This window comes from Alligator sinensis, unplaced genomic scaffold (genome assembly GCF_000455745.1).
Source record: "Alligator sinensis unplaced genomic scaffold, ASM45574v1 scaffold1382_1, whole genome shotgun sequence".
Taxonomy (NCBI): domain Eukaryota; kingdom Metazoa; phylum Chordata; order Crocodylia; family Alligatoridae; genus Alligator; species Alligator sinensis.
This window is the reverse complement of record NW_005843036.1, coordinates 283,149-303,717: the sequence shown is the minus strand read 5'-3', so window position 1 is coordinate 303,717 and position 20,569 is coordinate 283,149. Positions and strand designations below refer to the sequence as shown.

The 20,569-nt window shown below is 51.7% G+C and overlaps 1 protein-coding gene across 5 annotated transcripts in view; it reads left to right on the top strand.

Moving 5' to 3' along the window:
• Positions 1-20,569, top strand: part of CACNA1S (calcium voltage-gated channel subunit alpha1 S) — a 91,523-nt gene that overhangs the window by 46,923 nt on the left and 24,031 nt on the right. For 4 of the 5 annotated variants that reach the window (XM_025193317.1, XM_025193315.1, XM_025193320.1 and 1 more), the window contains exons 13-29: positions 1-185; positions 394-514; positions 2,194-2,308; positions 2,435-2,528; positions 3,464-3,533; positions 4,537-4,669; positions 4,985-5,114; positions 5,985-6,044; positions 7,017-7,123; positions 8,089-8,176; positions 8,526-8,633; positions 9,766-9,818; positions 11,030-11,176; positions 11,496-11,697; positions 12,841-12,999; positions 14,027-14,137; positions 14,921-15,004. The exon at positions 1-185 is cut by the window's left edge and continues 71 nt beyond it. In XM_025193317.1, the coding sequence (XP_025049102.1) occupies positions 1-185; positions 394-514; positions 2,194-2,308; positions 2,435-2,528; positions 3,464-3,533; positions 4,537-4,669; positions 4,985-5,114; positions 5,985-6,044; positions 7,017-7,123; positions 8,089-8,176; positions 8,526-8,633; positions 9,766-9,818; positions 11,030-11,176; positions 11,496-11,697; positions 12,841-12,999; positions 14,027-14,137; positions 14,921-15,004 (1,967 nt within the window). The remainder of the gene's footprint in view (positions 186-393; positions 515-2,193; positions 2,309-2,434; positions 2,529-3,463; positions 3,534-4,536; positions 4,670-4,984; positions 5,115-5,984; positions 6,045-7,016; positions 7,124-8,088; positions 8,177-8,525; positions 8,634-9,765; positions 9,819-11,029; positions 11,177-11,495; positions 11,698-12,840; positions 13,000-14,026; positions 14,138-14,920; positions 15,005-20,569) is intronic. The other variant, XM_025193316.1, reaches the window with a different exon arrangement.

Here is a 20,569-nt window from a genome sequence, read left to right as displayed (position 1 = left end):
GGGGGGCGTCCGTGCTGAACTCAATCCGCTCCATTGCTTCCCTCCTCCTCCTCCTCTTCCTCTTCATTGTCATCTTCTCCCTCCTGGGGATGCAGCTCTTTGGAGGGAAGTATGACTTTGAGGACATGCAGGTTCGACGCAGCACTTTCGACAACTTCCCCCAGGCCCTCATCAGTGTCTTCCAGGTAGGGGGCAGAGGGAGCCAAACACCTCCCAGCTGCCAAGCTATTACTCAGAGGAACCTTGGGAGTCATGTTTCTATTCTGGACTCTAGAAGACAATGTGCATTCATGTCTGGGGCTGGGAAAAGGGATCAGGACTCCTGGGTCCTACCCTGTTTTCTGGGGTGCCCATCCTGTTCTCTCACTCACACCATCTCTTGCCCTCTCCCAGGTCCTGACAGGAGAAGACTGGAATTCCATCATGTACAATGGGATCATGGCCTATGGAGGGCCCTCCTTCCCTGGCATGCTGGTCTGCATTTACTTCATCATCCTCTTTGTCTGTGGGAACTGTATCCTCTTCTAGGAGCTGGGCATTGTCTGGCTACCCATGCCCGGGGCTAATAGGCCTGGGTTGCAGCTTTGGTCTATGAAGTGACAGCCATGGAACTACCTCAACCAGTGGTGGCCAACCTTTATGGCAGGTGTGCCATGAGCCAAACCCTGCCCCTTCCCCGAATGCTGCTCTGATCCCCACTCCCCAGTCATACCAGATGTAGAATTTGTGCTCTGGGGCACTGGAAATGGGATGGGGCAGTCCATCCCATCTTCCAGGCTGTTGATGACTTCTGAGGAGAGGCTGAGGGAACTGGGCTTATTTGGGCTGGAGAAGAGATGACTGAGGGGGGATTTAATAGCAGCCTTCAACTACCTGAAGAGGGGGTCCAAAGGGGACGGAGCTGGCCTGTTCTCAGTGGCAGCAGATGACAGAACAAGGAGCAATGGTTTCAAGTTGCAGCAAGGGAAGTTTAGGTTAGATATTAGGAAAAACCTTCTCACTAGGATTGTAGTAAAGCAGTGCAACTGGTTACCCAGAGAGGTTGTGGTATCTCCATCCTTGGAGGTTTTTAAGACTGGGGTAGACCAAGCCTTGGCTGGGGTGGTCTAGTTGGGGATGGTCCTGCTTTGAGTAGGGGGCTGGGCTAGATGACTTCCTGAGATCCTTTCCAACCTGAATTTTCTGTTTCTATGATTCTATGAAAGGAGGCAGGGGGGGCTTGAGCCTCTGGCAGTGCAGAGCAGAGTGGGGCAGGAGGCTCCTGTGAGAGGTGTCACTGCCAAGAGCCAGGTTAACCCTTCCCTATCCCCACAACTGCCATAGTTTTATATGGCAATTGAGGATAGAAAGCCCTGATAGAAATTCAGCAGCTGCTGTAGGGCCAGGGAGGGGTTGACCTGGCTCTTAATGGTGATGTCTCACACCTCCTCTCACAGTAGCATCCTGCCTCTGCTCAGCTGGAGGCTTAAGCCTCCCGTGCCCCCCAGCCCTCTTTACTGAGCACACAGGGCTCATGTGCACACTTGTGGCACACTTGCCAGAGGTTGGTCATACCTGACCTAAACCCTCAGGGCCAAACTGGGGGGAACTGAGTGTTATTCAGGGCCTTGCAGAGTGCCTGCTGTATCAGAAAGCCATGCAGGAGGTGCTGTTGTTCTCTACAGGATCAACCACTGAGCACTGCTGGGAGTAGGACTCTGAACTAGATGGGCCAGGGCTCTGATCAGCAGAAAGGACAGAAGATAGAGTGGGTCGGTTGCCTTGTCCAATAGGGTGACTTTTATGTTGGAGTCATTTGGGGGCTTGGGACACATGGAGAAGGCCTGCATGGCTGGTTAGGGACATGTTCAACGCAGGAGCCCCAGGAAGGGGAGAAAGCCAGAAGTGCAGGGTGGGGGCTTGTGAAACACAGAAAACTATCAGCTTGGGCAAATCTGTTGGTCCCTGGGTTCAGATCACGTTGTGGAGGGTGGTGGTTGTTCATGTGTGACAGACAGGAGGTGGCTGGCATGAATGCGAAAGGAGTCTCTGCCAAGCCTGCGGCTCTGGCTAGCTTGCTGAATGCTGTGCTTAGGACCATCGACCAGCTGCCCCGTGCCCGGCCTGGATGATGCAGTCACGGGAGGGTCCCACAGCTGTAGTGTCCTGTGTGTTAGCATCCCCATGAGCTTCCTTAGCCCATTCCCTACTGAGATATCCTGCTCAATGTCTTCCTGGCGATTGCGGTGGACAATCTGGCTGAGGCTGAGAGCCTGACCTCTGCCCAGAAGGCCAAGGCGGAGGAGAGGAAGTGGAGGAAAATGTCCAGGTCAGTGCTGTCCCAAAAAGCAGGAGTGACTGGGGCTTGGTGCTGCCAGTCAGCGAGAGCTGAGAGCCCAGACAGCATCTTAGTGGCTTTCGCCGTGTCACCTCTCCTTTTTGTTTCTCCTGTCAGAGGTTACCCAGGGAAATCTGAGGAGGAGAAGCAACTACTGGCCAAGAAGCTGGAGCAGAAAGCCAAAGGGGAAGGAATCCCTACCACAGCCAAGGTCAGTGCCACCACCCTGCTGGACTGGCCAGGGACAGGGGGTGCTGCTGAGGCCTGGATCCCACCTACTACTGCACACATCGTCTCATGCTTCCAGTCAGTGTGTTAAATCCTGGCTGATGAGTGAACCCCCTGAGGCTTAGGCTCCGGCTGCATTCAGACTTCTGAGCCTTCATGGCTCACCTGAATGGTCTGCAAACATTAGCTCGGGGCAGGCTCCCCTGAGGATCCTGCTGCCTTCCTCCTCCTCCACAAGTGTACCCTCTCCCTGGCTGTGATGGCTTTCCTGGCCCCAGCCTGCAGCTGGTCTGGCCGTATGATAGTCACAGGAGGCTTGCAGGGGGAACCACTTCCTTTTGGGAGGGGCAATATTTTCTGATTATTTGCCCAGCTGTGCAGGGAGGGGATATAGTTGGGCATGGACAACCCCCACTTTCCCCACAGGCTGATGGGGAAGGAACTGATGTGGTCATATCATCCTGAGCTTCAGCACAGGCATCACCAGAGGCTCATAGTTAGACATCAGGTCTGGAACGCTCCTCTGATGCAAGTAACTGCTTCCTCCGCCCCAGCCCAGAACATAGGGAAGACAGGGGGAGAAGCACTCAGTGGGGACCACCTGAGAGGAGTTTCCATGTGGCGTCTGTCCTGCAGGTGCAGGGGAAGGGGGCTTTGCTCACTGCAGTGTTCTCAGCTCTCCTGCCCCATCTTACCATTTACGGTAGCACTGCAGCAGCACCTGAGAGCCCAGTCCTGGCCCCAGGGCCCTGTGATGTCAAGTGCTGTACAAACACCAAGCAAAAAAACCTCCCTTGCCTCAAAGAGCTTACAGTTTGTTAGAGATCAGGACATTCTCTTGCATGGTGCAGAGCGGGTAGGCTTGCGACTCAGGGTTTCCCAGGGTTTCCACTACTCACCTTTCTATGTCGTTTTCAGCTAAAAGTAGATGAGTTTGAGTCAAACGTCAATGAGATCAAAGACCCTTACCCCTCTGCTGACTTCCCAGGTAAGGCTCTGGCCCTTGGATCCTGCTGGAGGGATGGAGAGAGACAGGGGTGGGGAGAGGCCTGGTGTAGCTTTGAGAAGAGACGTGCCAATGATTGGCTCTGATCACAAGCTCCTGGGAGGGCAGCTGGGTTTATGGCTTATGGCGGTGGTCAGCAACGTTTTGTTCTGGCTGGCCAGAATGACCCAGCTCAGGTCCGAGATGGGCTGGCACTTGAACTCAGCTGCTGCTGCCGCTTCTCCCCACTGCCTGAATCCACTGCAGGTGAAGTCCCCTACTGCCAGGAGCTGCCAAACACCACCAAAGCCCCCTGGCTCCCAAGGCAGGATCCAATGTCTTTTGGTCTGGATCCAGCCCACAGGCCCCAAGCTGGAGGAGATGCTGTGCAGTCCTTAGCAGCTCCTTGTGTGCTCATGTGAGGTGGGATCAGGACGTTCTGGCTCTCTCTGCACAGCAGACTGCTGTGCCCTTGCCTTCCTCACTGCTTTGCTTGTGGACTTGCTCCCCTGGGGTCTGACAAGTCTTAAAAAACTGAAACAAAGGACGAATTCTAGGCCTAGCATCAGCGATCAGGACTCTCTGCTGAAAGCAGCGGGGTCTACGGGCTGAATTCAGTGTGGTGAGGTCTGGGGTTTCCCTCTTGGATCTGCCCTATAGATCTGTAGTGGCAAAGAGTGGAAAGCCCAGAAAGGTAGGAAGCTGAGAGGGGAGTGGCATGTCCTCACCCCAACTAAGGAGGTCACACTGCTGTCTGGCATAAAAGGAGACATGACCAGAGGCCAGGTTTCAGATCCCTGCATGAAGAAACAGAGCTGTTGTGCTGACTCGCCAAGTTTAGACCAGTTTGGGAGTACACATGACAAGATCCTCTTTAATGGTGGACCTCTTTTCTGAAGGCGTAGTGTCAGGAAAGCACTTTCTCTGGCAGCCAGCGAAGGGAAGGACCCCAGCATGAAGATAGGTACAGGTTGACTGTCTTTTTCTCTTTCTGGCCACCCCACAGGCGACGATGAGGAAGATGAACCTGAAATCCCCCTGAGCCCTCGGCCACGCCCCCTGGCAGAGCTGCAGCTCAAGGAGAAAGCTGTGCCCATGCCTGAAGCCAGTGCCTTCTTTATCTTCAGCCCCACCAACAAGTAAGAGCTGCTTTTGCCTGTCTACCTGCAAGGACAGCCTTCCAGCAGGGGTGGGGTGGCCAGTTGTGCCTCCAGCACCAGCCTTCCCAGCTGTGGGAAGGGATGTGTGAGGAAAGGGCCCCAAAGCTATTATGGCTGCTCACTAGAGGGTCCTGGGATAGTTCATCCAGCAGTCCTACTTCCTACTGTACTCCAGGGCACATCTTTCATAAGGAACCCCCTTCTTGTACAGCCATGGCTGGGAGCCCCCCTCATTTTGACATTGCCCTGCATCCACCAGGAGCAGACTCTCACCCCGTTGCTTCCCTGCCACAGGATCCGAATTCTGTGCCACAGGATTGTCAACGCCACCTGGTTCACCAACTTCATCCTCCTCTTCATTCTGCTCAGCAGCATCTCACTGGCGGCCGAGGATCCCATTCGGGCTGAGTCCTTCCGAAACCAGGTGACCCCGCATGGGGGCCCAGCCAGGGAAAGCACCCAGAGTTGCCTAAAAAATGCAGCCCCAGATTCACTGCTGCAAGGAAGCCTCTTGCCTTCTTCCCTGGGAGATTTTGGAGAGGGGGCTGGGCATCTGAATGCTATTGCTGCCCTTAGAGGAGAGGGTTGTGCCATGCAGAGAAGGGAATTCTGGCTGCCTCCAGGAGAAGGGTCTTTTTAATTCTTTTTCATTTTAGAGAAGCTCCTACCAAGCTGTTGTCTTGTCCCTAAACAGAGGTGGGCATAGAGGGCAGGAGCTGGGACTCTTGGCTTTCAGAGGAGAGTCTGGTTAGAGCTTAAAGCATGAGTCTCCTTTTTCATTCCACTTCTTACACCAGCAAATTAGCTGACTTGGAACAAGTTTTCCCATCTGTCAAATGGCACCAGGAAGGACATTCCACCCACGCACTCCTGATCTGCAAGCTCCAAATTCTGGAAACACAACAATGAAGCCACTTAAGAGCAGTGTTTGCCAGTGAGAAGGATGGAGGGAGAGAGTGGGAGAGGGGTTTTAAGCAGGCCGCGCCACTCTGAAGTATCTCAGGTCTCAGGAGTGAGGGCAGGGCATGCTACAGAGCAGCAGTCCTGGGCTGGGCACATGGTGGTGTAGCTGTGTCCTCCCACGCTACAACCATGGGACACATTATGTATTAGAACATAAGACACCAAAGGTGTGTATATCTTCAAGGTGATTGGTGTGGGGGTCCCCACTGAGGACATTTTATCCATGATCTGTATAGTCTAATGCAGTCTGATTTCCTGGGTGCCCCCAAGACCTCTTTTCTCTCCTATCACCACTCTCTTACCAGATTTCTGTATACTTTTTTTCCTGCAGATTCTTGGATATTTTGACATTGGATTCACCTCTGTGTTTACTGTTGAAATAGTTTTGAAGGTGGGTCACACACTAGCTGCTGTCTTTACCAGAGATAGTCCTACGTGGGGCAGAGGAGGGGGTGCCAGAAGAGAGAGGACACTACCAGTATCTCGCATGTTTTATCCCTCATGCTAGCATATGAGCAGGACTTGGCAGTGGCTGTAATGAATGCAGATCCTTTATTGAGGCTGTGAACACAGACACATCCTGTGGTCTCTCTTGTCCTCTACCTGCCAGGCTCTGCTACCATATGGGGTCTTCCTAAATCCCAAATGAGACTGAATCCTTGTAGCTGCTTTGTGGCCCTTGTGTAGCATGAGCTTGGTGCATCTCAGCCCTGATGCTAATGCATAAAGGTCTATGTCACAAAACCACAATCACACCCAGCTCCTTTTGGGCAGCCTCAGCAGTTCCATAAGGATGTGGGGAATAAAATTCCTCTAGAGTGGAGCTGGGAAAATATTTAGGGATGAACCTTTTTATGTCAAAAAAATGCAGATCCAGCAATGCCAGACCGATTTGTAACTTGCTCTTGACTTCACCAAACTGTCTCCATGTCTCCCTCTCCTTCTCCAAACAGGAAAAGTCAAAATGTTCTGATTTTTAAGCCCAACTGGTGAAATTTCTTTCATTTTAAAAGAAATTAGAGGATCCCACAATGAAGTGCTTTATCTGACTCCAGACAAACAGGGGTTTTCTTTTGATTGTCAGCTTTATCAAGGATCTGAAAGCAGATCATTTGGGGTTGATGCAAAATTCATTTTTAATCCCCATATCTTTCCCTGTGCTGTGGGGGTGGCTGAGACAGGAGCTGAGGCTCCCTGGCCCAGTGCATTGTGAAATGCTTTGTCTGATCTGCTTACCTAGTGGCTATAGAGAGGATTTATGACTTCAGGGCTACAAGCTGAACTCTTTTTGGAGTCACTAAAGGAAAACATGAGCAGAGGGTATGTGTCCCCATCCCTTCAACTCTCCTCTGCTCCCTCTCAGATGACCGCATATGGAGCATTCCTCCACAAGGGATCCTTCTGCCGGAACTCCTTCAACATCCTGGATCTGCTGGTGGTGGCCGTCTCCCTCATCTCCATGGGGATTCAGTAAGCATCTGCCATAGCAACCAGTCTGCCAGTCCAGCAAGGGATGGCACTAGCTGCAGCTCTGCCATCTATGATGTAGCTCAAATTATGGATCCATTTAGCCTAGTATCTTCCATTGGCAGGGACTGATCCCTGATTCTGCAGCTGATAGAGGTGCCCTTTGCAAGATGAAGTAAGGACTGTAATTTCCTTCTAGTCCTGGTGTAAACCTCCTGAAGCATGGGTGCTGGCAGATTACCCTTGCTGTAGCATTCACAGAGTTCACTGCAATAAAATTATCTGGCTGCATTATTGAGAGGGGGTCACTGCAATAAAATTATCTGGCTGCATTATTTAGAAGGGAAAACAAGTAGCCTCTGAAAACAGGGGTGAGAGAGGGTAGCCCATGCATTGTGTAGACAAGGATCCTGCAGCAAGCACCCACTAAAATCTGAGCTTGCCTTCTCCCACTTCCCTGGCTTTCTTCAGGGCTCCTCAGTCCCACTCCTCCCTGTGCGCTGATGGGTAGGTTTCACCCCTGTGAAGTCAGGAACTTGGTCCAGCTTTGCCTCAGCACAGCATGTGCCTTTTCCCTTCATCTGTAAAACAGAGCAAGTAGCTACTGCTTGCACCACCAAGGGGCAGAGTGGCAAAGTTCATGTAACACTGGGGAGTGCTCTGAGGTCCATTTGTGTCAGGATGGACTGTCCCCGGGATCTCTGTCCACTGAGATGGATGGCTGTCCCCCCCTAGTGCACACCAAGCTGACTCTGGCCTGCAATTTTGCTCTCCCTGTCAGACTGCTCCTGGTCCCCTTGCAGCAAAACCCAGCATGTGATCCTGCCTCTGAAATGCATCATGACCCCAGTAGTGTGATAGGAGGTACATGATGAAGCCCTGAAGACAGGGAGTGGACCAGCTGATTTTTCTGCCTGTGCCATCAGCTGAATAACCCCTCTCTTCTCCTCCTTGCCTGCTGACTCCAGGTCCAGCACCATTTCTGTGGTGAAAATTTTGAGGGTACTGAGAGTCCTGCGGCCACTGCGAGCCATTAACAGAGCAAAGGGGCTGAAGGTAAAAGCAAAGCTGGGGGAAAGGCTCTCTGAATACACGTAGCTGCCAGGCATGGTCACATGGCAATGGCACTTGGACTGAGAGTAACACTACGTGAAGTGTAGACCTTGAGATCTGGAAACGAAATCCATGGAGCCAGGATCCTGCCTGTGCTTTCTTGCCTGTGCTTCCTAGGGGTGTGGGTTATGCAATTTGACTCTCACTTGGGTGTTTTGCTGAGTGTCTGGGAAGGGGAAGGTAGTCTGATGCTTGGTACACACACATTTGCGGCTGGTCCATGGGGCTAGTCCCACATGGGTTGCGATGCTGCAGGCACAGTCCATCAATTCTTTGTCCTCTTTTGCTGTAGCATGTGGTCCAGTGCGTGTTCGTGGCCATCAAAACCATTGGCAACATTGTGATAGTTACCACCTTGCTGCAGTTCATGTTTGCCTGCATTGGGGTGCAGCTCTTCAAGGTGAGAACCCCTCCTGCCTAGAGTGTAGGTGTGCTCCTCAGCCCACCTCCCCATCCCGGGAGATCTGCAGTGATCCCCAACCAGGGAAGCTCCAGGATGGGACTTTCATTCCTGATTCTTAAGAAAGAGCATTCTCCCACCCTGAGAAAAAAAAGCAGGCCATGGTCTGAGCTGAGTCCCTCCTCCCACCAGAGCCTCTCAGGGGAAACCTTAGAGCCACAGCACACTGCAGTTGGAACAGGGCTGCTTCATCTATTGCTCTGCCTGGAAAAGGCAGCTGTATGCAGGGGCTCTTCCCAGCCGTGACACTAAGCAGCTGGGTACCCATAGGCCAGTCCCTTCCCCCCCAGTAGTTTCCATCTCCCAAGCAAGGTCAGTGCTGCTGACACTCCTTTGTACAGAGCTCTGGATTATTTAGATGGAAAGTGGTAACTCTCCCTGCAGCAGGAGATTCACCTTGCATGCTCAAGCAGCTTCCTAGAGGGTGTCACTGTCACTGGGAGCTAAGGAAGTGCAGGTGCAACATGGCCAGGGTCCTAAACTAAGCTCGCTAAGGTCCCAGCTGGGATGAGGAGAGACCGTACAGTCCAGCAGGATGATGAATGATGCCCTGCCACATAACCCTGGCAGCCAAGCAGGACTGTTGTTTGTTAAAGCCTCCTGTTCTTTTTTATCTTCCATTGTCTTTTTTTTCCCTCCTTTGGCCTGTGCATGAGATAAGTTTGGCGGGTCTTAGCTCACGTATCAGACAAAAGACACACTGAGGCCTGGTGCCCCCTGGTCCTGGTGCTGCCAGGCTCATATGTGCATGGACCACCGAGGCCAACCTCTTCCATATGGTCCCAGTAGGTCAGGACTGGGCATGATGGCAGGACTCTGTGAGACTTGCAGTGCAGTCACCAGTGGCATAAGCAGAAGGTCTTGTTCCCAGGGCTATTAATCAGGCCCCTGAAAATACTCAGTCAGATCCAGAGGCATAACTACCAGGGTCTGCACCACCAGCAGCAGGGCCTGGGCTGACAGAGGTGGTGGCTGTCATACTCATGTCCCCTCTACAGGGTGCCCCAGTTGTCTGCCCCTCACTGTGCTACCAGTAATATTGCTTTGTCCCGTGCTGTCTGGTTAACTGCAGGGGAAGTTTATCAGCTGTACAGACCCGTCGAAGATAACTGAGAAAGAATGCAGGTAGGCATGTCACGCCATCTCGTCCCTGTACGCACCACACAGCCAGAGCACCCTTTGGCATGAAGCACATTGCATGGCAGGGGGCAGGTAGAGAGCACTCGCATGGTGGGGCCCCTGCCAGCTTGTGCCCAGGACAAGTTTTCTGGAACCCCAGAAAACTGCCCCAGTACATGGCATCCCCCACCATGCTGGGCACTTTGCTCTAGGACATGGTTGCTCAACCCCCAGTATGCAAGCCAGATCCAGCCCCTGGGGTTCCTCACTGATCCATGGGTTGTGGTCTTGCATGCCATATCAGGCACACAGGGCAGCATGGGGCCTGATCCTGGCTGGGTGGTGGCAGAGTGGGGCCCCCAGAGCCCAATCCTGGCCAGGTGGGATAAGGCCCCATGCTATCTCTGCCCCGCTGGGAAGGGGCAGCTTGGGGCCTGATCCAGCCCATGGACCAGCCCCACACCATTCACCTACCTGGTGGGGTCAAAAGTGTGAGCTCCACTGCTCTAGGTCATGGGCAGCTGAGGCCAGTGATGAACATCTTCAGGCAAGATGGAGTCTGGCTCTTAAACCACACGGAGGATAGTCCAACAGAGCCTATGCTGCTGTGGATCCAGGCTGTCTTCTGTCTTGCCTCTAGCCACAGCCAAAGCCAGGCTGTCCTGGAGAGGCAGGAAGCAGGCCCAGCTGATTTGTCCTGGCAGTGCTGCAGCAGGGCTAGAGTCCCCTGTACATGGTCTCTAGCCCTTGTGCTAATGAACAGGACTGGGGAAAACAAATACATTGACTCACTCCGCAAAGGTCTGGTTACCTGGGATCTGTGTGACATGGAGCTGTGCAGGCCGGCTGGGCTGGTCTTGGCTGAGGGATGCGGAGCTGGGTTCTCTGTCCCTCCTGGTGCATGTGTTGGGATTCCCAGTGTGACCTTAACTTGCACACTGTGATAAGGTATGGGATACAGTGGTCAGAGCAGGGAGACCTCAGTGTGTGTGTGTGTGTGTGCATACATGTGAGCTGGAGTTATATGGACAGTTTAAGAACTTAATTACTCCCATTCACCTATGTCCAAATCAAGAGTGATTCCAGGGGCCTGGTTTCACTCTGCTCACCTGTGGGTCCCTCAGCCATAGTCAATCTGAAATCAAAAGGCCATTGCCTAGGTAGGGTGAGAAGGTAGGCAGGTCCCCCACCTCAGTATGTGCCCTCTCCCCTTGCAGAGGGTCTTTCATCACGTATGTGGACGGCGACCCCACGCAGATTCAGCTGGAGCAGCGTGAGTGGCAGCAGAATGACTTCCACTTTGACAATGTCCTCTCGGCCATGATGTCCCTCTTCACAGTCTCGACCTTCGAGGGCTGGCCACAGTGAGTCTGGCTGGGGTGAGGGTGGCATGGGGGCCTGGGATGAGTATCACACTGCATGGAGGAGATTTGCAGGCCTCTCTGGCATTGCCACTCCTCTTGATAATGCCAAAAGTGGGAGTGAGGGGCACAGAGAGGTCCCCGTCTTAGGGAGCATGGTAGTGCTCCCAAGGGGCCAAGGGGGAGCTGCTGGCTGGAATGTCTTGCCTGGCCTGTGTCAGCTGGACCACAGCCTCCCCAAAGGTCTTTGTGTCTGTTATGGAGGAAGGGTCGTGCCGTCACCCACCCTGTTAAGCTGGGGGCTCTCTGTTGACCCCCACAGGCTGCTGTACATGGCCATCGACACTCACACTGAGGACATGGGCCCCATCTATAACTACCGGGTGGAGATGGCCATCTTCTTCATCATCTACATCATCCTTATTGCCTTCTTCATGATGAACATCTTTGTGGGCTTTGTCATTGTCACCTTCCAGGAGCAGGGTGAGAGCGAGTACAAGAACTGCGAGCTGGACAAGAACCAGGTACAGGGACATCTGGGTTCTGGTGTGGGAGTGGGGCATGCTAGCTGGGCCAGAGCCAGGGGCAGGGGGCGAGGGGAGGGGAGGCAGGAGTGTGGGAGTTAATTACCAGGCTCAAGATAAGCAATCCTGTTGTGAAAGCAGCTGGAGCAGAGTGGTCAGGGCTCTGGGAAGTGTGGAGGGCACAGGGTAGGCAAATGCCAGGGTTGCCCAGCAGGTGAGAGTGGCAATGTAGGCTCAGGAATTTCAAGCTATAAAACTGAAACCCAGGTGCCCACAGATTTTACATGCCCTCCTGTGGCCTTGGCTGCCCTCTGTCACCCTGACCATGCACTGCAAGATCCAGGCTTGGCCAGACCCCGGGACAGTCACATCATCCAGGAGGTGTGAGCTACTGTGTGGCTCATGCATTACTTGGGAGCCACACGCAGGCAATGTGGCACACCTGGCTGGGGGACGGTGGAGGCTGTGGGTCCTTGGGCTGTGGAGGGGCACTACAAGGAGTCAATGATTGGCAGCAGCCCTCCAGCCTGGGGCAGAGATGGACAGATCCCTTCAGAGGCCACTGCAGGTGCTCCTGCCATTGCTTTTCCTGGCCTTGTGCTGTAGGTAGGAGGGAGGATGGGGTCTGGGCCACACCCCCTTGCTCGTGGTGCCAGCTTTCCTCAGCCCACGGCACCCTGGCATGCAGGATTCAAGCTCTCCTTGAGCCTTCTCCCCAACCCAGGAGAAGCTAGAACGTGGCCCAGCTGCCCAGAGCAGCTGCACATTCCTGCCTTGGACTGCAGTAAGCTCAGGTTTCCTACACCGAGCAGAGTCCTGCCAGGTCAGCGTCTGGAGGGGAAGCCAGTAAAAAGCCCAGAGGTTGCAGATAGGGCTGCTGCTGCTTCAGTACGTGGTGCCCTGCTGCTACAGGGCACTGTGTGACTGGATGACAAAGTATGGTCACATGCCAGGAGCCTGTGGCCTAGCCCTGTTCTCCAGAGATCCCTCTGGTGACCTGCGGCAGGCAGAGCAAAAGTGCCCCAAGAGGGCAGTGCCAGCAGTGGTCCCCAGGGAGGCTGCCAGGCCACTTTTTGGCAGCACTGCCCAGTGCATGGCACCATGGCCTTCACTCCTCCCCCCTCTTCCTCTTCCCCCCCACAGCGCCAGTGTGTGCAGTATGCGCTGAAAGCCCGACCACTGAGACGCTACATCCCCAAGAACCCCTATCAATACCAGATCTGGTACGTGGTGACCTCCTCCTACTTCGAGTACCTCATGTTCTTTCTGATCCTACTGAATACCATCTGCCTGGGCATGCAGGTAAGGATGGGCTTATCTAATGCCCAGCCATGGGGCAGTGGCTCTTGGTCTACTGGCTGCAGGGCATGGGGGTGGGTGGGTTTCTGTGGCCACTTTGTTTTTGGCAATAGGTCAACAAGCAATGGGAATGAGATGTGGGTTGGAGTAGGGCCAGGGCACTCCTCTGTTCCTTCTGGAGAGTGGGTCCTGGTGTGGAATCCAGCAAAACTAGTGGTCTCTGTTCAGTGAAGGCCTCCCATGTGGAAAAGCAGGTGCTGCTGGTGATGAATGACTGGCATCAGCTGACCAGGGTGTATGGAGGGCCCAGGGTTGGGATACTTGCTGGTTGGGACTGAGGGTCACTGACAGAGCTGGGGGCATGGGGGGAACCCAGGGTTGAGTTAGCAGAGAGGATTGTGAGTCAGGATTGAGGGGCAATAACAGAACTGGATGTATAGGAGGCAACATCGCCTCGTTTGCTTCCTTCTTTCCTGTTCCCCACAAGAAACCTCAGCTAATATGTTGCTCTCAGCCTTTCATTTCAGCTCCAGAACTGTGCATGCAGGGACACATCAGGCCCGGTTCTTTTCCACTTGTTGGGTGTCTAAGGGGACCTGCAGTCCTATCCCACCCCATTCAAGTCCCTGAAAACCCATTCTACATTCCTAACACATAGAGGTAGCTCTGTGGTGGTGGCTATATTTGTGTCCCCTGCACAAAGTGGCACCTAGGGCTGCTGCCCTGGTTGTTCCCCTCCGTTATGCTTCTGGTAACGCACCTTCCTCTTGCCTTGAAGACTGAGTCACAACAAAGCAGTGAGGAGGAGGAGGAGGAGGAGGAGGAGGACCTGCCCACCCATTCACCATTTACTTTTAACAGTTTTTTAGGGATTGAGAAGGGTGGAAAAGAATGACACCTGGGTGCCTAACTCCACTTGTGTGCACAACAGGCCCATGCTGTCTGAGTTTGCCCCGAGGGTTATTCGACCAGCCCTGTGTCTGTTTCCCACAGCCCAGGGACTATCACAAATTTCCTTTTGCCTCCCCAGCATTACAACCAGTCTGATGAGATGAACCATGCCTCAGACATCCTGAACGTGACCTTCACCATCCTCTTCACTGTGGAGATGTTCGTCAAGCTCATGGCCTTTAAAGCCAAGGTGAGCACTAAGACTAGAGCTAGGGTCTGGGGTGTTGCACAAGATCTAGCACCAAGCACTAGGAACATCATTTCTCCCATACGTAGTGTCCCTAAACCACCAGCCTTTCTGAATAAGGAACACAAGAGAGCATAGGTTACCCAGTCATATGCCCACAAGATGCCACTGAAGTCGCATGGGCCAGGGCTGCTGTTCAGAACCTGGGAAATTATGTGTGGGCAGGCTGATGCTCAGATATTTCCAAGTTATCAAAACACCTAACTGACTTTCTTTCTAAATGAAATCTTACTGAAATCTGCATATTTTTTCTAAGCATGCTGTTTTGGGCAAAATGGCATTTTTCATAGAAAAGCCATATTGATGGACAGGTTTCAACCAGCTCTTGTTGTCAACAAGTAGCTCAGAGCTCGGTGGGATGCCAAAGGGAGGCTGATCTCAACCCAAGCGGCCACTTGTTGTTGGCAGATGTTGATACACTGGTGCCCTGCCTTTTTTTTCCCAAGTGGGGCAGAAGGCCAAACCTCAGTGGATCACTGACCTTCACTGGTGTGTTCTGTTTGAGCCCATAGAAAGTCTTCTCCTGGCAGAGGGGAGCGGGTGTATGTTTGGACTGGGCACGGCATAAAGCAATCAGGAGTGGGAGGTTTCCATTGCAGGGAGTTTATTGTGCAAATCATCTCCATCTCTCACTGCTTTCCACTGTCTCTCTGTTTGACCATTAGAGATTACCCATTTTCTTTCTCTTCTTTTTCCCCATCCTTATCTTTGCTCCCTTGATTCTAGGGCTATTTTGGCGACCCTTGGAACGTCTTTGATTTCCTCATCGTTATTGGCAGCATCATTGATGTCATCCTGAGTGAGATAGACGTAAGTGCTAGGCAGGTACCAGCAGCAGGACATCTTGGGTGAATGTCACTGCCAGTAGCAGTGGGAGGTGGTTGAGGGGATGGGGACTTTTCAGAGATACCGCATTAGGGCAGGATACGGATATTAAGGCACCTTTGCAGCATCCCAGCAACTCTTCATCCCACAGAAAGTATGGATCGCTGCAGTACTCCATGAAATGCCAATTTGGAGGCTGGATCAGTTGTAAGCTTGGCGTGGGATGGGAAAGAGACTAGCAGCAGTGTGGTCGGGACTCTTAGGTTAACCGTTTCCTCTTTCTTTAAAAGTTGTTGACAGGATTTCTCTTAAGGCATCACACAGACATGGTGGACCTCACTGCCTACCAGACGCTGATACTGTCCCTTTTTCCTGTTTTCATGGTGGGGGCAACTAATGGAAACTGTCCTGATCCTTGATCAGAACCAGGACTTTGAGCTGACTCAGTAGCACGTCATTTGAAAACAGTCCGCCCGCACCTTGCTTTGACTAAGTTCTTTTCGCACGTGCTCGGATGGCTAATACCTGACACAGGTCGCTCACAGCTGACACAGAAGTCATTGAAAGGGTTCCTCTTGTCTTATTGTCCCTCTAGGAAACTTCTGTCTGGCACTACCTGAGGATCAGGCCACATTCAATGTGTTTGCTGAGAGTGTGCCTTTGTATATGACAGTGCACGCATATGCCCAGCACACTTCATATATGCATGCATGTCTATACACTATACACTGGGGTTTATTTGCTATATACCACATGTTCTATAACACCTATGTGTCTATAGAGAAGGTAGGTATATGAATATAGACCCCTAACAGGAGCATTTTCCAGAGGTGTTCTGGGAATTAGACGTGTGACCACAACTAGCATGGCTTCCTAGCACCTGGCACTGAAACTGCTTCTGTACACACACTGGTGATGTGCTGCCTTCAGTAGACCTCACTGTAGCTCTAGAAGCAGGGTAAGAAGCAGAGAGCCCCAGCTTAATCAGTAATGTGATCCTACTGATCCTTCCTACTACATGCCTCATCTAATAGTTTTCTGTGTTGCTGAGCATCACCCAGTCAGCTCTTCCCCCAAACCCCAGTACAGAGAGGGATCCATCATCAAGAAGACCCAGACCAGAGGAGGTGAAAGTCATCCTCATTTCCTGTTCTGAAGCATAGATGACCAGCCATAATACACCACAGGTCTCCACAGGGCATAGCCACCATCATGAGTCATATTCCTATGGCTGGCAGAGTGCATGACCACTTGCCTTCAAGGGAGATGGTGTTGCTAATGCCTGCAATGGCAAAGACCTCCCAGAATGATGCTCCCATTCTGGAGAGCAGGAATCCAAAAGCCATGCTTCCTCCATTTGTGATTCACTCATTTGCACCATTCCTATGTAACAGCAACAAAAATTGCCCCTTGAGTAAGATTTCTGCCCCTACCAACTTGTATTTTAACGAGAAGCACTGTATAAGCCACTCTGCTTTTCACCCTTGTCTAGGTGGACCAGGGTGAAGGAGAGGTGCATTATGGGGCTTACAGAGAACCCAGTGTTACCTGTTAATGTTTCGGCTGACATCCGTTTTCAGGAATTCCAGGCAAAGCAGCCACTTCGAGTCAGTGTCACCAAGTGCTGAGCTGACATCTGGGTGACTCTGTGCCCGTGGCTGGCATTGCTCTCTACCTTACCTTTAGGCATCAGTGCACTGTTTCCTTCTCAGCAATTCTAAGCCTTAAAAAAGCCTGGGCTCCAGATCACATCATTGCTTGGAAACACCACCATAGTGGTAGGGGAGATATGGGCGCCCCAGTGGGCACAGCATTTCAATCAGTGGGTATCATGGAATTGCAAAGGCAGACTCAGGGAAAGTATGGGTCCCTTACTGGGTGGGGGAGGCAGCCTAGTGACAGATGATGCGGAAAACACTGAAGCACCCAATGCCTATTTTACTTCAGTCTTCACAGGCGAAGTCAGCTCCCAGATTACTGCACCTGGCAGCACAGTTTGGGGAGGAGGTGAGCAGCCATGCACAGGTTAGGGCCTATTTAGAAAAGTTAGACATGTACAAGTCCATGGAGCTGGATGTAATGCATCTGAGGGTGCTGAGGCAGTTGGCCAATGTGATTGTGGAGCTGCTGGCCATTGTCTTTGAAAACTCGTAACGATTGGGAGAGGTCTCAGATGATAGGAAAAGGGCAAATATAGTGCCTATCTTTAAGAAAGGGAGGAAGGAGGATCCAGGGAACTACAAATCAGTCAGCCTCACCTCAGTCCTTGAAAAATCATGGAGCAGGTCCTCAAGGAATCCATTTTTAAGCACTTGGAGGAGAAGAAAGTGATCGGGAACAGTCAGCATGGATTCACCAAGGGCAAGTCATGCCTGACCAACCTGATTGTCTTCTATGATGAGATGACTGGCTCTGTGGTTGTGTGGATAGCAGTGGATGCAGTGTACCTTGACTTTAGCAAGGCATTTGATACTGTCTCCCACAGCATTCTCGCAGGCAAACTAAAGAAGTACAGGTTGGATGAGTGGACTGTAAGGTGAATTGAAATCTGGCTGGATAGTCGGTCTCAAGGGTTCCCAATCAATAGCTCACTGTCTAGTTGATACCCGGTATCAAGTGGAATGCCCCAGGGGTCAGTCCCAGGGCTGGTTTTGTTCAGTATCTGCAACAACCTGGAAGACGGCATAGCGTGCACCCTGAGCAAGTTTCTGGATGACACCAAGCTAGGGGGAGTAGTAGTTACATTGGAGGGTAGGGGTATGATTCAGAGAGGCCTAAAAAATAGGAGGATTGGACCAAAAGAAATCTCATGAGGTTCAATAAGGAGAAATGCAAAGTCCTGCACTTAAGACGGAACAATCCCATGGACTAGGACAGGCTGAGGAACAACTGGCTAAGCAGCAGCTCTGTAGAAAAGGACCTGGGGGTAACAGTGGACACTAAGCTGAATATGAGCCAACAGTGTGCCTTTGGTGTGAAGATGGCTGACAGTATACTGGGCTGAATTAGTAGGAGTGTTGCCAGCAGATTGAGGGTAGCAATTCTTCCCCTCTATTCAGCATTGGTGAGGCCACATCTGGAGTACTGTGTCCAGTTTTGGGCCCTCCGCTGCAGAAAGGATGTGGACAAATTGGAGAGAGTCCAGCAGAGGGCAATGAAAATGGTTTGAAGGCTGGGGCACATGACTTCTGAGGAGAGGCTGAGGGAACTGGGCTTATTTAGTCTGGAGAAGAGAAGAGGTGAGGTGAGGTGACATAGGGGGCTTAATAACAGCCTTCAACTACCTGAAGGGTACTTTCAAGGAGGATGGAGCTGGCCTGTTCTCAGTGGTGGCAGATGACAGAACAAGGAGCAGTGGTCTCAAGTTGCAGCAGGGAAGGGTAGGTTGGATATTAGGAAAACTTTCTCATGAGGAGGGTAGTAAAGCACTTGGGGTAGACAAAGCCTTGTCTGGGATGATCTAGTTGGGGCTGGTCCTGCTTTGAGCAGGAGGTTGGATTAGATGTGACCTCCTGAGGTCCCTGCCAACCACAATGTTCTATGATTCAATTAATCTATCACCAAGAGGCCATGGTGCCTAAGTGTCCACTATGCTCCAGGGCCTGAGTACTGTATTGCCCCGAGATCTCTGCTCTCCTCTGTCCTGTCATTTAGTTTCACACTTTGTTTGGGCTCCTTGATCACAAAATGTTCTGACCTGTGTGGGGCCAGTGGATAGCTCTGCTGTAGGCTTCAGAGAACCAGTAGCAGGGTACCCCAACTACCCCTCGCCTTCTACCTCCCTTCCTGTACAGCATGAGGCACCAAGACATTTTTGTGTCTTCCCAGGGGGCCCGTTTTATTACCCCAGAATCCCCATGAAGGTTTTTCTCTTGACATACTGTGTGCACATACCCCTGGCAGCTGTGGTTGTGGTCACAATTATCTATTCAAGGGTCATGTTGGAGAGGTTTTGAGCTTCTGGTGCTGAGACCCAGAGGAGAACAGAATTAGGGATGATGTGCTGGAGGTTTCAGATAAGAGGAATTAGGATTAATGGAGCAGGGGAGTGTAGCTGGGGAGACTCAGCACTCTGGGGTAAGTATCCCTATCTGGGTTTTTCTGGGTCAGCGCTAGAGATGGGGAAGGTGGGTTTCTTCTGTAGTGTCACCAGCATCCGTTGGGTGGTTTGTTTGCACTGACTGTCTCACCTGGAATCAGTAGCCTTGTCTGCTCTGGAATGCTGCTTCCTGCCAAAACGCACTGAACAACAGGGGGATTGCAAAATTTTAGAGAGAGCACACTCTCGTGAAACCCTGCAAACCTGGTCCCAACAGTGCTGCCAAGACGGGCAGCCCCCATGGCAGGGATGAGATAATTTTTCACGCAGAACAAAGCGATTCTTATGGGGCATTTTCTTGCCCACCCCAAAATTGTACCTCTGGATTGCAAAGTCTGTCCTTTCTTTCTTTCTCTCTCCTTTCCTCTTTCTTTCCTTCTTTCTCATGTTTCTGTGTATTGCTGTTTAGTCCTGTATAATGGGCAGGGGTGGATCTTAAAAGTGCAAGCCATTTATGTAGTCTGCAAGGCCCCACTCCAGCAAAGCTTATGTCAAACATGTGAATGGTGCCATTGTCCTCAGTGAGACTGTATAGGTGCTTAATGTGAAGCATTTTGCTGGATCAGAGCCTGTGAACTTGGTCAGTGCCCACTAAAGTCAGAGGAAAGACACTCCTTGATTGTATTGCACTGTGGACCAGGCCCAAAGTGTGAAAGGCACAGTGCTAGCATGAGGCCTGGGCATTCACTGACCCTGTTGTGACAATGTTGGCAGAAAGATTTAAGTGCAGAAGCCGGATAGCTGGCACCTTTACATTGGAGTGAACTGAACTCTCTCTCCAGGCAATGGGAAGAATTGCACTTCAGAAATTATCAAGTTCCTGCATGAACCATCCAAATACAGAGGTAGGAGGGTGAAGATCGCTAGTGACGTCTCAAGAGTGGCAGTAGAGAGATGCCCTGAAGCATCCTCTAGTGTATTTCTGAGCTGCAACTTTGCTTGCTGAGAGTAGGTGGGTGGGTGTGCTTGGGCCACCTTGTCCGAGACAAACTGCTGCCACAGTGTAGACATACCTAGAGATATTTAAGAGCCTAAATCTCTGAGACTTTAGCACATCAGAGCTAGATTTCTAAAGGGTTTTAGGCACCTATTGCTGCAGATAGTCCTCTAATTGGGTTCTCAAAAGAACCTAAAGAGTTTAGGCAGCTAATTCCCATTGATTTCTCACTCTGCTGCATGGATTTCAATGGTAGTTAGACTCCTGACCTGCTTACAGCTTCACACAATCCCCTTAAATGCCTGTTGGCATCATCAGTGTATGGCTACCCTTAGACATCTGGCTTTAAGTTGCTTTTAAAAATGGAACTGAGGTTTCAAAGAAATTCTTCAGAGAATTTAACCCAGATCTAATAGTGCTGAAGGGCATGTCTGGGTGTGGCTGGAGTAAATGAAAACTTTCCCTTAGCCTCAGTGTGCTGTGGTTCAGACACATACATTCATAATCCCCAAGC